At 34.1% G+C, this 13731-nt stretch overlaps 1 protein-coding gene across 1 annotated transcript; it reads left to right on the top strand.

Moving 5' to 3' along the window:
• On the top strand, positions 453 to 3924 carry LOC18604775 (transcription factor PIF7). The gene is made up of 6 exons (XM_007037408.2): positions 453 to 750; positions 1640 to 2141; positions 2344 to 2442; positions 2561 to 2626; positions 2724 to 3092; positions 3384 to 3924. Exons 1-6 carry the CDS (start codon positions 632 to 634, stop codon positions 3495 to 3497), a joined length of 1269 nt encoding a protein of 422 aa, XP_007037470.2. The 5' UTR covers positions 453 to 631; the 3' UTR covers positions 3498 to 3924.

Genomic DNA, 13731 nt, shown 5'->3' with positions numbered 1-13731 from the left:
ATATGGTCCCAAGAAAATAAAAAGCTAGGAGAAAGATTGATTTAAGCTCTTATTCTACTCCCCATTTCCTCAAGAAAAGAGTTTCTTCGAAAGTATATTCTTTGGATTCTCTTGTTCACAAATCAAATGGAAAATATCAATTTCAATAAGAAAAAAAGGTCATCCCGAGCATAATAGTCCTAGCACGATGCCATTAGTTGAAAAATCAATTCATTGTGAAAAAAAACTTCACCTATAATTTTGTTGGGAATTCCAATTTCAGTCATTAATTGCATAATATTTATCAATTTTAATCAATAATTATCGTCTTGCGTAAAAAATATTAAATATTTTTAACAGGAATGATGAATTTTGAAATGAGAAGAGTGGCGAACATAGAACATACCGTCATAGTTGGATGGATTCCCAAGATAAAATGAGAAGAGTGGCAAAGCATATCCGATTCTCTCTCTCTCTTTCATACATTTTTTGGCTACCACATGTTGTGTGTCAAATCTCCATCTAATCAATTGACATCCAAGAAAAGGGGCCAGAGGAAAAGGAAATAAGAGAGAATCCAGACCCAAACTCAAGCTGCTCTTCATTAGACAGAAAGACTAAAGACTAAAGAGAAGTAAGAATCATCATCATCATGAATCAGTGTGTAGTACCAAATTGGAATCTAAAGCACCAAAGACAGGAACAAGTCGAAGAAGAAGGCAACAGATCTTCTCACGTGCTCAACTCCAGTAATGCTTACCTTGTCCCCATGTATGAACGATCATCCTAGCTAGCAACTCTCTCCTCCTCTTTGTTGCCCTTCATGTTTATTTTCTTCCTTGCTTCTTTCTATGCTTATCTGATAGTACATTTTTTTTTTTCACTTTTTCATTTCTGTTCATGGAGTTAACTTGAGTTTGGGAGGAATCCCACTTTGTATTCTATGCCTCACCTGCTGTGTGATTCTCCTTCAACTTTAGTTTATTCTAAAGACTTTTCTTTTCCTTGTTTCAACTATATCTCAACTAAAAGAAAACAAAGCACAGCTTAAGAGCTATCCTCCATTTTCCCTATAGCCTTTGTGTCAGCTTTATTTTCTTCATTATCTTTTCATTCTCTTTCCAGGTTGAAACACAACTTATCTTCAGCTACTTTTCAGTCTCTTGCTTTTGCACATGTTTTCAACTATGAAACCCTCTCCTTTAAACAGACCCCTTTTTGCTTTTGCCCTGCTTCTCTTTTTCAATGGATTACTTCTTCAAGGAGTTCTTCTCCTTTTTATGCATTACAAGAGCCATATAGCTTTGTTAAGCTCGTTTTCTTTCTTCAGCAGACTCACCCATTTTTTTTCATAATTTGTCCCTATGACATTTATTGACCTCTATTAACCATATTTAGTTTCTTCTCAGTCACTTTGATGTGTTGATTTTTTTGAAAAAAACCACTAGTATGTTTAGTTCCCACCTACTCTAATTTCCAATCATTATTTCATTAATGCTACCAAGAACTATGTAAACAACTCGTAGTTATTTTTCTTATAAGATTTATGTTAAAAATATGGATAGTCAGAGGTATATTCTTTCGTTGCTATTGTTTCTGAGTTCACTCCTTTAATCATGGAAATGCCTTGTTTCAACCAATTTTTGTACTTGAAATTCAGGTCTAACTATGAAGTTGCAGAGCTAACATGGGAAAATGGCCAGCTAGCCATGCATGGCCTCAGTGGGCTCCTTCCTACTGCGCCCCCGACAAAGCCAACGTGGGGTAGATCCAATGACACCCTAGAGTCCATAGTCCATCAAGCCACATGCCACAAACAAAAACAAAATTTCAACTTACTTCAACACGACCAGACCCGGTCAAACAGAAGTTCCATTGCTGCATCATCCGTGGGAAACTGGGCTGAGAGCTCTTCTCGATTGCCAGTGGCAGCAGCAGCTGCACTCTTAAAGAAACGGGCACGGTCGGATTCTGATCAATGCAGGAAAAATCTAAGTGGCGGTATTCAAGAAGATAGAGCAGACCGCAGTGCATGTGCGAGTGCTAGTGCTGCATTTTGCAGGGATAACGATGCAACTATGATGACTTGGGCTTCACATGAATCTCCTCAGAGCATGAAGACTAAAACCGCCGATGAGGACTCTTCTTACCATGATGGATCGGTAAAATACTAGGCATCTTACGGGAAAATAAATTTTTTATTAAAAATTTTAATTTATAAAGTAATCTAATATATCCACCCAATATTTCGTTTAAGTTAAAGTTATGATTCTTCCCCCACCTACCAACATAAAAAAGAATGTTTACGTGTTAAAATTCCTTCTACCTAAAAATAGTTTTTGAGACAACTTGCACAACTTGTAGGAAAACCAAGATGAAGATAGGGAGACCAGAGGAGAAACAGGTCGCTCCCACTCTACGAGACGAAGTAGAGCTGCAGCTATCCATAATCTGTCTGAAAGGGTAAAAAAATGCAGTCCCCTGGCCAGAATTACTAGTAAAAAGTCGTGATATTAATTTTTTTTTTCTTTTGCTCGATTATAACAATTGCAAAAGGTAACGTTTTAGTTAATTTTGGCAGAGACGAAGAGATAGAATTAATCAAAAGATGAGGACTCTTCAGAAGCTGGTGCCAAATGCAAGTAAGGTAAGATATATAGTCATTTTTATCATTTTATGTATTGAACTTCTTATACTTTCATTTATTCTAAATATGAGTCTGAGCATTTGGTTTAACATTATAGACAGATAAAGCTTCAATGCTTGATGAAGTGATTGAATACTTAAAACAACTCCAAACACAAGTCCAGATGATGAGTATGAGAAGCATGCCTCAGATGATGGTGCCTCTAGGAATGCAGCAGCATCTTCAAATGTCTCTTTTAGCTCGGATGGGCATGGGAATGCTGGACATCAACTCCATGGCTCGGTTTCCTTCCCAATCTCTTCCTCCTCTCATGCATCCTTCACCAGTCACTGTTCCTCCCACATTTCTTCCTCCCTTTGTGGCACCGCCTATGATTCCAACACGCGAGGCAGCTCAAGCAAATTCAGATGCTATCTCTAATGCCTCAGTTCCTTTGCCTGATCCTTATTGCGCTCTCCTAGCTCAAGTATGTCAAATTTACATTAATGATCGATTTGAAGCAAGTCAAGCAACCACACTGAAAGCAATTCAAAAATGGTTTCTACCTCGCCCAAAACCGACACCATTCCATAATTTCTGCATGAAGTTTAATTTCCTAATCAAAACAAGCAATCTGATAATTTTTAATTTGCAACCTTAAATTATTACTTTCAAAGCAAACCAAATAATGCTATGTTCGTCAATCTTGCTATTATTTTTTGTGGTACTTACACATTTAGATAAAAGAGTGTTTTTTATATTGATTTTTTCTCTGCAGACCGTCAATATGGACCTTTACAGCAAGATGGCAGCACTCTACAGGCCACAAATTAATCAAACAACACAGACAGCAAGCAGTCCATCGCGGTCAAACAACGTACAAGAGGATTAAGACGAAAAGTACTAAGCAATAAAAATCAGAAACAGGGAAAATCTTTGAAGTCCAAAAGCCATAGCCTATTTGCGTCTTCGATCAGTTTATGTTAATTTGTCACATAGCAAAAACAATCTTGTATAGTAGGACTTTGATTTGTTTAAGTCTGGCATATTTTTTTCTTTTATGTATGTATTTGACTGGCCATTGAGGTCGACTGTTTTCCTCTGTTGCTGGTTTGGAGTTTTTAACTAAACCCTAGCCTCCCTCTGTGATGCTTTCCTTAGTCTACGACAACACAAGAAGCGGAAGACTTTAGGAAACTAGAATAGCGTGAGTGTTCTCATTTGCAACTTGGAAAGCATGTTTTCCCTATTTTCTACAGTTTCCAGAATGTAACAGTACAATCCCTAGTAATCAACATGGATGTATATTTATTGCAAAATGAGGCCTAATATGCAACACATGAAACAACAAGGGCCACTGATGAACTAATGAAATCACTGTTAGCTAGAAATAATTTCTTTCATATGATGCCCTTGAATGATGAAGAAATTAATATAAATTATGGGGCATTACTCAATAAATGGGTTAAAAATAAGTTGGAAAAAATTGAGAGGAGTTGGCAAAGGGGGTTAAAAATGAGTTAGGAAAAATTGAGAGGAGGTTTCTATGGAGTAAGGTGGATGAGAAATGAAAAATCCATTACATAGGGCAAGACAAAGTTTGTAGATACAAGGAGGATAGGGGTTTGGGGATCATTGACTTGGAAATAAAAATAGTGCACTACTCAACAAATGAGCCGAGAAGTACGAAGCATGAAAAAAATTGTCTATGGAGAAAGGTTATTGTAGAGAAAGTAGAAGGTGATCTCACCAAGCTCCTCCTCGAAATAAACACTAATAAGAAGGCATCCTCGGTTTGGAAAAATATCATAAAGCCTCTTTTGCCTACTAATGAGTATTTTTTGTAGGTTAATCTTAATTTTCATTTGGCTTTAGGAGATGGTAGCAGTATTCGGTTTTTGATAGTTGGTGGATTGAGGAAGGCATTCTTAAAGAGCTCTTCCCTAGGATTTTTGCTCTTGCGTTGAACAAAGATGGCCGCATTAACTAGTATGGGTAGTGGGAAGAGGATAATTGAGTTTGGAACATTGAATTGAAGAGAATGCCATTCGGGTGGGAAAAAGGACCACTAGAGCCAACAAAAGTCCACTATTGAAGAATACCACTTGAATAGGAAAATGAAAGATAGTTTGATTCAGAGGAAATCCGCTTCAAGTCAGTATTCTGTTAAATCTTTTTGCAAAGAAGCTGTTAATGTTGAAAACAACCAAGGGAGTGTATGGAGAAAGATCTGGTCCAACATCGCTCCTTTCAGAATTGAGATCTTTTGTTGGCAACTTCTCCATAAAAAAAGTAGTCGTCAAGCAAGAGTTGGTTAGGCAAGGATTGACAACAAATGAGGCGGCTGTTTGCTTGTTATGTCTCAAGGACCAAAAGACAATCAATCATTGATTTATCCACTGTCCGATGTTCAAAGACATGGAAAATCTAGTCAAGATGGAGAAATGAATAGGGATCCGAATGAGCTATCGCTAACAACATTGCTAATTTCTTCAGTATGTGGAACACACATCGACAATTAAGAAGGGAGAGATCAAAGTGTGGAAAATGGTTTTTTATGCCATTGCTTGGTCATTGTGGCTTCATAGGAACGAGATGGTTCTCAAAATAAGCATATGGGATGGGAACCAAGTCTATGAGCTAAGAAAATTGAGAGTGGCCACATGGGCTAAGGCGAAATGGCCTCATGATTAAGGTCTAGTGCTAGACACTTATTTAGACCCAGTCATGTGCAAAACTTTAGTAAAGGCTAAAGAAAAGAGAAATGTTAATGAATGAAGTCCACCAAAGTAAGGGCAAATGAAGTTTAATGTTGACGGCGTGGCTTAAGGTTGCTGCAAGGAAGCTGGAATTGGAAGAGTAATGAGGGATGAAAATGGAATGGTCAAAATCACCTTCTTGAAATCCATTGGGGTTGGAGATGCAAGTTTAGCAAAAATCAAGCCATCAGGGAAGCCTTTTTTATTTTTCTTGCTTCCAAATGGGCTCATTCTCATGTTCTTGTTACTGAATCCAACTCGAAAAATGTTGTCAAATGGGTCAAAGAACCTGTTATGGCTCTGTGGAGGATGAAAAAATGGATTTTGCACATTGAATAGCTGAAGAAAAGTGCTAGGGAATGGGAGATCAACCATATCTTAAGAAAGAAAAATCAATTCCCTGATAAGCTTGCAAAATAAGGGGTTCAACGACAAAAAGAGCTTTTTCAAGTTTGTGAGTAAAACAAGTGTTGGTGACATGAAACACACAAAGTCCAAGTTCATGGTCGTGTTTCTAATGTCCTTTCATCATGGTTTAGGTTTGAACTTTTTACCTTGTGTGAATTGTGCGGACCTTGAATAGGTATACCTCATGATGGATTGCTTTTATGTATAGATGGATATTTTCATTGAGAGCTAATATGGTAGGAAAGTTCGTAGATATTTAGGGTTGTTACAATGTCTTTGTGTGTTTTTTTTTTTTGTGATCCTAATCTGGTTTTACATAAAAAGGATATGAGGGAATGATTCTTGGGTTGTTGGATTGTTTAATAGTTTGTTCTATAGGCGGGTATGTGAGGACTATGATTTTAAGATGATAGCACTACAGTTTCTTAAAATCATGCTCTTTTCTTGTCGTACCTGACAGGGAAACATTATTCCCTGTTTCTATTAATGAATCCTTCAATTTTCAAAAAAAGAAAATATAAATTTTAGGGACGGAAGCATGCTCAATTACAATTAAGATGTGTTGAGGGGTTCTTGTAAGAGAGAGAGGAAGTGTTGCAAATAAGAAAAATGACATAGTAGAAACGATAGAGAGGAGGATTGAAGTAGTCCTTAAAGTAGTGTATGGCAAGGAGAAGAGAATAGTTAAGTAGTAGAGTAATGTTGAGAATAGATAAAGAATTGGCTAAGAAGATGAGAATTAGAGAGAGAAACTTTAGAGTGAAAATATGTTGTGCCAATTCTCAAAATTTTGTCCTCTAAAATGAACTGTGAAGGCTCTATATATTGAGTTAGAAGAAATAGTTATTCAAAAATAGACTTTAATAAACATAATGAGTAACATTGTTGAGAAGAACTTTAATGCACAAAATGGGTAACCGTTATTGAAACCCATTATGTAGATATTAAAGTAGTGGTTTTATTACATATACTGAGTAATGATTAGATACTTATTACGTAATCATTAAAGTTGTGGGTCCATTAATAATGTAATAAGACTTATTCTTGAGTAAAAGGTAAAGGGAAAATGTATACATGAAAAGATATAAGAGAATAAGATAAAAGGGAAAAAGGTGAGATGGAGAAACACTTGTGTCTAAGGAAAAGTGAGATGGAGAAACACTTATGCTTTAAGAAAGCTTAAGAGGAAAACCTCTTAACTACCTCTATATTTAAACCACTAAACTAAACTTTTTAGAATATCCCAAGGGAAAGCAACCCGTGAAGCTTACCACTTGCTTTAGATTACTTTCATAACTATTCGCGCGAAGCAATTGTTCACATTATTCTCCGTATAGCATTACACTTGATGTAAAACAATTCTCAAAGAAATAATAATTGAGTAACTAAAATCAAAATCAACTATCTACAAAAGGCTTGATAGTTAAAACTTTTGTTGCAAACTAAACCATAGTATATTTAACAAGTTAAGCTTCCTTGGCTTAAATAGCTTAAGAATGATCATCCCTTCATAATAACGCAACACAATCACCAATGTTTAGCTTTTTTTCTTTACTTTAGTTTCTTTGACCTTTTTCTGAGTTAAAAGGTAATAACTAAAGCTATTTGAGCTATATAGGCTACATTCTACAGTCCACTTATTTCACCTATAATAGTTGCAAGAACATATTATTTAATAATGCAATATAATTTTACATTTTTCAATCTCTTTTAGTTTCTTCCCCCAATCCCATTGTTAAGAAGATAAGCTTAAAGTCAAGTAACCTAGAGGGTGGTGAATTGATTATGAATTAAAAATTTCTCTTTTTTAAAGAACTTCAGAAAATGCAGTAGAAATTAAGCAAAAAAAATAGAGTATGAATCGAATAAACAAAGTGCAGAAAAGTAAAGAGTACTCAATTGAATTTTTATAGAGGTTCGGCCTTCCAATGCTTATGTCCTCTCCCTTGATAGCATAAACAGTTTGAATCCATTATCAACTTGCCTTTTCAACAAAATCAAGTATAACCTTTTCAACATGCCTTTTAACAAGATTAGGCGAAACCTTCACAACATACCTTTTCACAGGATCAGACATAATCTCAACCAAGACACTACCTTTTTCAAGTTTAAGCACAACCTTTACACAAGATACAGCCTTTGAAAGAATTAGGCAAACCCCTTTACCTTTTGCTTAGAGGTATAACCAATACAAAAATGGATTCTGAAGAATTTCTAGTTTAAAACCTCTAACAAGCCTGATAAGGAAGTTTATGATCAAAAAAATAAGAGCTTTCTCAAAAGATAGGAATGATAAAGGAAGGTTTAAGCTCAAGCGGTATCATTTAAAAGATAAAAATGTGATCTTTAGGTTCTATTCTTACTTAAAGATATGATTTTTTTGCTCACAGCTCTTTTGATTGTTTTTTCGCTTTTTTTCTCTTCAAAGATGATTCAAAATTGTTTAATTCCTCTCCTTTAACATTCTCAAGGTAGATATTTACAAGCCTTGTGATTGTTTGCTTGTTGGAGTCAAATTTTAATCAGCTTTCATATGTTCTAGCTAACTTGCACATTTCTATCGGACATAGAGAATCGATTCTTTGATCATGAGTTGTCTATTCTACATAAAGTCTAGAGCTTTCTATCTCTAGAGAATTAATTCTTCTATTTTGATATGTCAATTCTTCTACAATTGGGTTCAAAGGTGTCAGTTCTTTTAGGGAATCAATATTTTGCTAGGATTTGACCTCATGCAAAAAATATGAAAATAATCAATAATTAAAATAGTAACGCAGCAAAAAAATACAATAATATTTAATCAGAGAAACAGTCAAATTTTACAGGATCAATGTTTGTGTTTTTCATGTAATTTTTTATTAATAATGAACACTCGTAAGTTTAAGAGTTACATACCTTGCTCTGGATATCGTAATCAAGAGCCAATTAAATCCAAATCTTTGCTTCTTCACCTTTAGGATTTGTCAAATCTTTAGCCACCCAAGTGTTTGGCCTCTAACAGTAATCCACACAATGACTGAATAAGACCTTCTCAAAGGTAGGATTTTTTACTTATGCTAGCAAGTTTTTGTTTCAAAAAAAAATTCTTGTTGAATCTTATTTTTTTTTTAAACAAAGAAAACTATTTTTCTTTTCTTATTTTATGAAACAGCTGAGAAGTGGTTGGAGGCTTCTGCTACTTTTAGTTTGCTAATATAACATATTTATATAGCCAAACTAATATGTAACCCTCAATACAACAGTTGTATTTTAATTTAATTTAGTCTCTGAAAGCTTAATTAATTTCTCACTTTATTTTGATCTCTTTTAATTAAGTCCAACTTAATTAATTATCCTTATTTAATCTCAATCATGTCACTTAATGTGTGTGACCCATTAGGCTTCTAACATGTTGGCAATAAATATAAATGATAATCAAATATCAATTTGATAATTAATTTATATTTGTAGATCATGAGCGGCATCTAGCACTACATCATGACCACCCAAATGTTAGAGAGTCAATTAAAAAATTTGACAAAGCCCTTCAGTGATAAGCCTCTCAGTGCAATACAGTCCTTTCATCAAATATCCCGGATATGTCATTAGGCATGGCTCGATGTCTACTTATAACATTCCATATTAGTTCCCATAATTCATGACTAACCTTATGAATTTAGAAAACTAACTTTCCTCAAATTCATCATGCTTTGGCCAAAGACTTTATACAAGTTAATCAAGAATTGAGAACAAGTGAGATACATCTCCTCATATCACTTGGGGTGATGAATCCTCTCTTGACCACTCATTCACCTTCGCATGCTTCATGGCATACCCTAAAGTACCCTGTTTGGGCATCTAGTTGCTTCTAAACCCGTAGGGGTGAAATCAAAGTATGTCATTCAACATACAAGATGACCTAGTGTCTCAAGTCCAAAGACTAGTTGCATGACTATCACATGAGAACATTTTCCATAGACACTTGAGTGAAATACCAAATGGAGTTCTCATAGCAGGTCATGTTCAGTGAACTTGTTATTTAACAAGCACCTACACGTTATCCTCAAGTATCCCATATACTTCAATCTATGAGATCGATTGCTTACTTCCCAAGTAAGGAAGCTTAACATGTACCAGTCTTTGAGCATTGTCAATGCCCTATCTTGACAATACAAGGACCAGGAACAATTTTAGGAATATGGCTATGATGCATAGTGATCTCATAATTGTAACAATTTTACAATTCCCTTGCAAGGCCTTTATATTCCATGGGCTTCATCCAATTAGTACTTAATAACTCCTTATTATTGCATTAACATGAAGGAAAACCTCCATCACATATAATTATGTGATTAAATATGCATTAAATGAGAATATATATATATATATATATATATTTATTTATTTCTTGACCAATCCAATTGGCTCAAGGGCATATACCAACCTTTTTCTACCTCAAGCTATTTGTTCTTCACTGTGGTCTGGCACCAAAATTTGAATTTGAGTTTATTTTGTGTGCTCCAATCTTTTCCAATTGTACCAACACTTTTTTGGTCACCAAGTTTCTAATCTTTCTTTTGGTGTTTCAAGAATCGATATTTTCTCCATGCAGAATCAATTCTTTGTCTTCAGACTTGTGCTATTTGGTTTGTTCTTCACCTAGAACCGACTCTTGCTTCTTGGAGAATCGTTTCTTTCTTCTTCATATTTTTGCCTTCTACATTCTATTCTCCTAGAATTGATTCTTTTTTTCTAATGTGTCGGTTCTTCTCAATTCTTGAAGCTTTTGTCTTCCAAGAACCAATTTTTTCTTTTCTCATAATCTATTCTTCATTGTCTCCAATTTTCAGAATTGATTCTTCTTATGATAAAGAAATAAATTTTTCTTTTTTCTCACCTAAGAGTTAAGTCTTTTCTTTTAAGAATTCGATTCTTAGACTTGCACTTTGAGTTTGAAATATTTGAAAACTAATTTCTTTGCATATAAACTTTCAAAATTTCTTGAGCATGTTTAAAATCATATCATTCATTTCCAAAGCATGTTCAATAAATCGTAACATTTCAATATTTCTTTCTTTTTAAGCTCAACTTTAAAATATTTATGAGGATTTTCTTCATATTCAAAAACACATTTCATTCCTTTTCCAAAGCATATTAAGTTCAATCAAATTTGTCATTTCAAAGTAAGAATAAAGCTAACAATCTCCCCCTTTTTGATATGACAAAATTAAAAGCTAAATTTGCCCATTGAAGAACTCCCCCTGAAATTATACTAAATATTTCAAAACCAACGCAAAATGTTTGCAACCATTTTTTAAAGTAAAGCTCTCCTTAAGTCTGTGCTCTTTTCAAAAGGATTTATAATTGAGTTTGGAAGCATTTTGAAAAATCTAGCCATGAGAGTTGGAGAAGTTAAGTTTGGCAAATTTACTCACAATATTCTCCCTTTTTTGTTATATAAAAAGGGAACAGAAAGTAGAGTATAAGAATATAAAACTCATAGAGACAATACACCATTAGTAGCAAGAATTTAATTAAAAACATCCACGACAATTCCTTGCATATGGCTGGTCAAAAATGTCAATCAACATCAGGAAGCTAAGCCATTTACTATTCTCATGTGCTATAGATATCATAATAACTAAACTATTCAAATCAACTTTAACAAAAAAAATATGATAGATGTATGCATACAAATGAAAATGTAGAAGTCATCCAATAAAATTGAAAGTTCAGATGTTCTAAAAATCACAATAAATGTGTACCATATCTATAAAAATTTAATATATGTCTTTAATGGATTGACTTGAGGATCAGCTATTTAGGACACCCAATTAAGATCGCTGCTTCATCAAATTTCACATCTCTACTTATGAAGATTAATTATTCTAATTTTGATATTGAAAAACATGTAAGGCTTTGAATCATTATTGAACCTCAAGTGAATTGCAGATCACTGTGCCGAACTTCATGTGAGATTTTATTTTCCAAAGCTCGTGTGCGCACAATGTTCAACAAATTGGCAGTTGTGTTCACTATTTCAACCTAAAACCTTTTGGACAGGTCTTTCTTGAACAATAAACACTTGGACATCTCCATTAAGGTCCTATTTTCCTTCCATGTACTCCATTTTGTTATGGGGAGTAAAGGACTATCAATTGATGCTTGATTCCAGCATGAGCTAAGTTATTTTTGAACTTAGAAGATGTAAACTCAATTCCATTATTAGTTATTAACATCTTGATAAACTTTTCTATTTGTTTTTCCATTATAGCTTTAAATTTAAGAAAACAGGTAAACATTTCATATTTGCATTTGAAAAAATACACTTAACACATCCTAGAGAAATCATCAATGACAATAAAAAAGTATCTATTTCCATTAAAAGAGGGGACACTCATAGGTCCACATACATCAGAATGAATGAGTTATAATTTGTCATTGGCTCTCTAAGTACTGTTATGATGACATGGTAGTTTGGATTGCTTGCCAAATTGACAAGTATCATAAATATGATCAATTTCCATGATGGTAGGTATGCTTTGAACTAATTGAGAAGTATGCATAAGCTTAATAGAGGCATAATTAAGATACACTAGTCTTTTATGCCATTTATCATATTCATCAGCTATACTAGGAAATGCAAGTAGGTTTATATTCTACGAATCAACAACGAAGCATTTGTTTTTCATTTTAGTGGTCACTAATCACTTCTTGAAGGCTTAAATATAGTGTTGTTAATGTAGGCCTTGCAAGCTAATCATTTTTTTATGCTTGTATGACAGTACATTCATTAGTCGTATGTCATGTATAATACATTATGACTATATATATATATATGTAATGTATAAGGTATTTCTTTATTTATGATTTTATTTGTAAAGAGTTATAGAAAACTTATGTAGATAAAGCTCTTGAAACATAATAGCCTTGCAAAAAATTTATAAAGAATTATAATTATGATATTCTTTTGCATCAAAGTCTTGTTCCTAAATATGTTCCTGGTCATTGTATTGTCAAGAATAAATGTATTGACAATGCTCAAAAATTGGCACATGCTAAGTGTCATGAATTACGCTCATTCGCTTAAGTATACAATAGTCCATGCAGCATCTAAGTGGATGCTTCGACATAAGCCAACCAATAACTAATGTATATATGAACAAACATTAATAATAGGCACAAATTAGTTTAAGACAACGTAACATAGAAATCATAGGGCATAATGAATATTATGTACACAACCATTGAAGCCACATAAAGAATATTTTTTATTAATATCAAGACAAGTATAAAAAGACCATGACACTCCATCATTGAGCCATAAGGGCAACCCTAAGTGGTTCGTTATGGATATACCTTTACTAGTGAGGCAGCTTAACAATTCGTTGATTGCTTACCCATTATAAAGAGTTTATGAAGTTTTATAGGTATTTCACCAAAAACCATTACAATATGTGAGATGGAGACATTCCTTTCCTAAAGGATCTTCCCTCTAAAGACTGAACAAGCATTTCTAGAGATCTCACCAAGTGCCATTACAATATTTAAAAGGGAGACATTTCTTTTGAGGGTACAAAAGATTTAATCTCCTAAGTAGTTCTTCCTTGTCATAGCGTTATACAAGGTTGGCTCATGACATCCTCCCCCACTCATTCTGTTGACGTTCTCATTAACTAGTTGACTCAGAACTCTTCAATCTTCTGTTTGAAGGAACAGAGATTAAATGTTTTTTCTTAGGTGATTTCATTTAGCTCTAGACTGTCCCATTTCACCAAAAACTCTTGTGTTGGTCGTCGGTTAATTATGGTCATCCTTTTTGTAAGAATCTCCTCTACTCAACATTGTGATGGTGGCTTGGTGGTAATGGTAGCTCTTGTGGCTTAATTCCTACTTGCATCTATTGGATCTGTATGAAATAACTTCAAGTTGCTGACGTGAAACACTGGATGCACCTTCATCCACTTGGGTGGATCAATC

The sequence above is a fragment of the Theobroma cacao genome, chromosome 3 (assembly GCF_000208745.1).
Source record: "Theobroma cacao cultivar B97-61/B2 chromosome 3, Criollo_cocoa_genome_V2, whole genome shotgun sequence".
Taxonomy (NCBI): domain Eukaryota; kingdom Viridiplantae; phylum Streptophyta; class Magnoliopsida; order Malvales; family Malvaceae; genus Theobroma; species Theobroma cacao.
The sequence above is the reverse complement of the archived record's forward strand: the minus strand, read 5'-3'. Positions and strand labels throughout refer to the sequence as shown.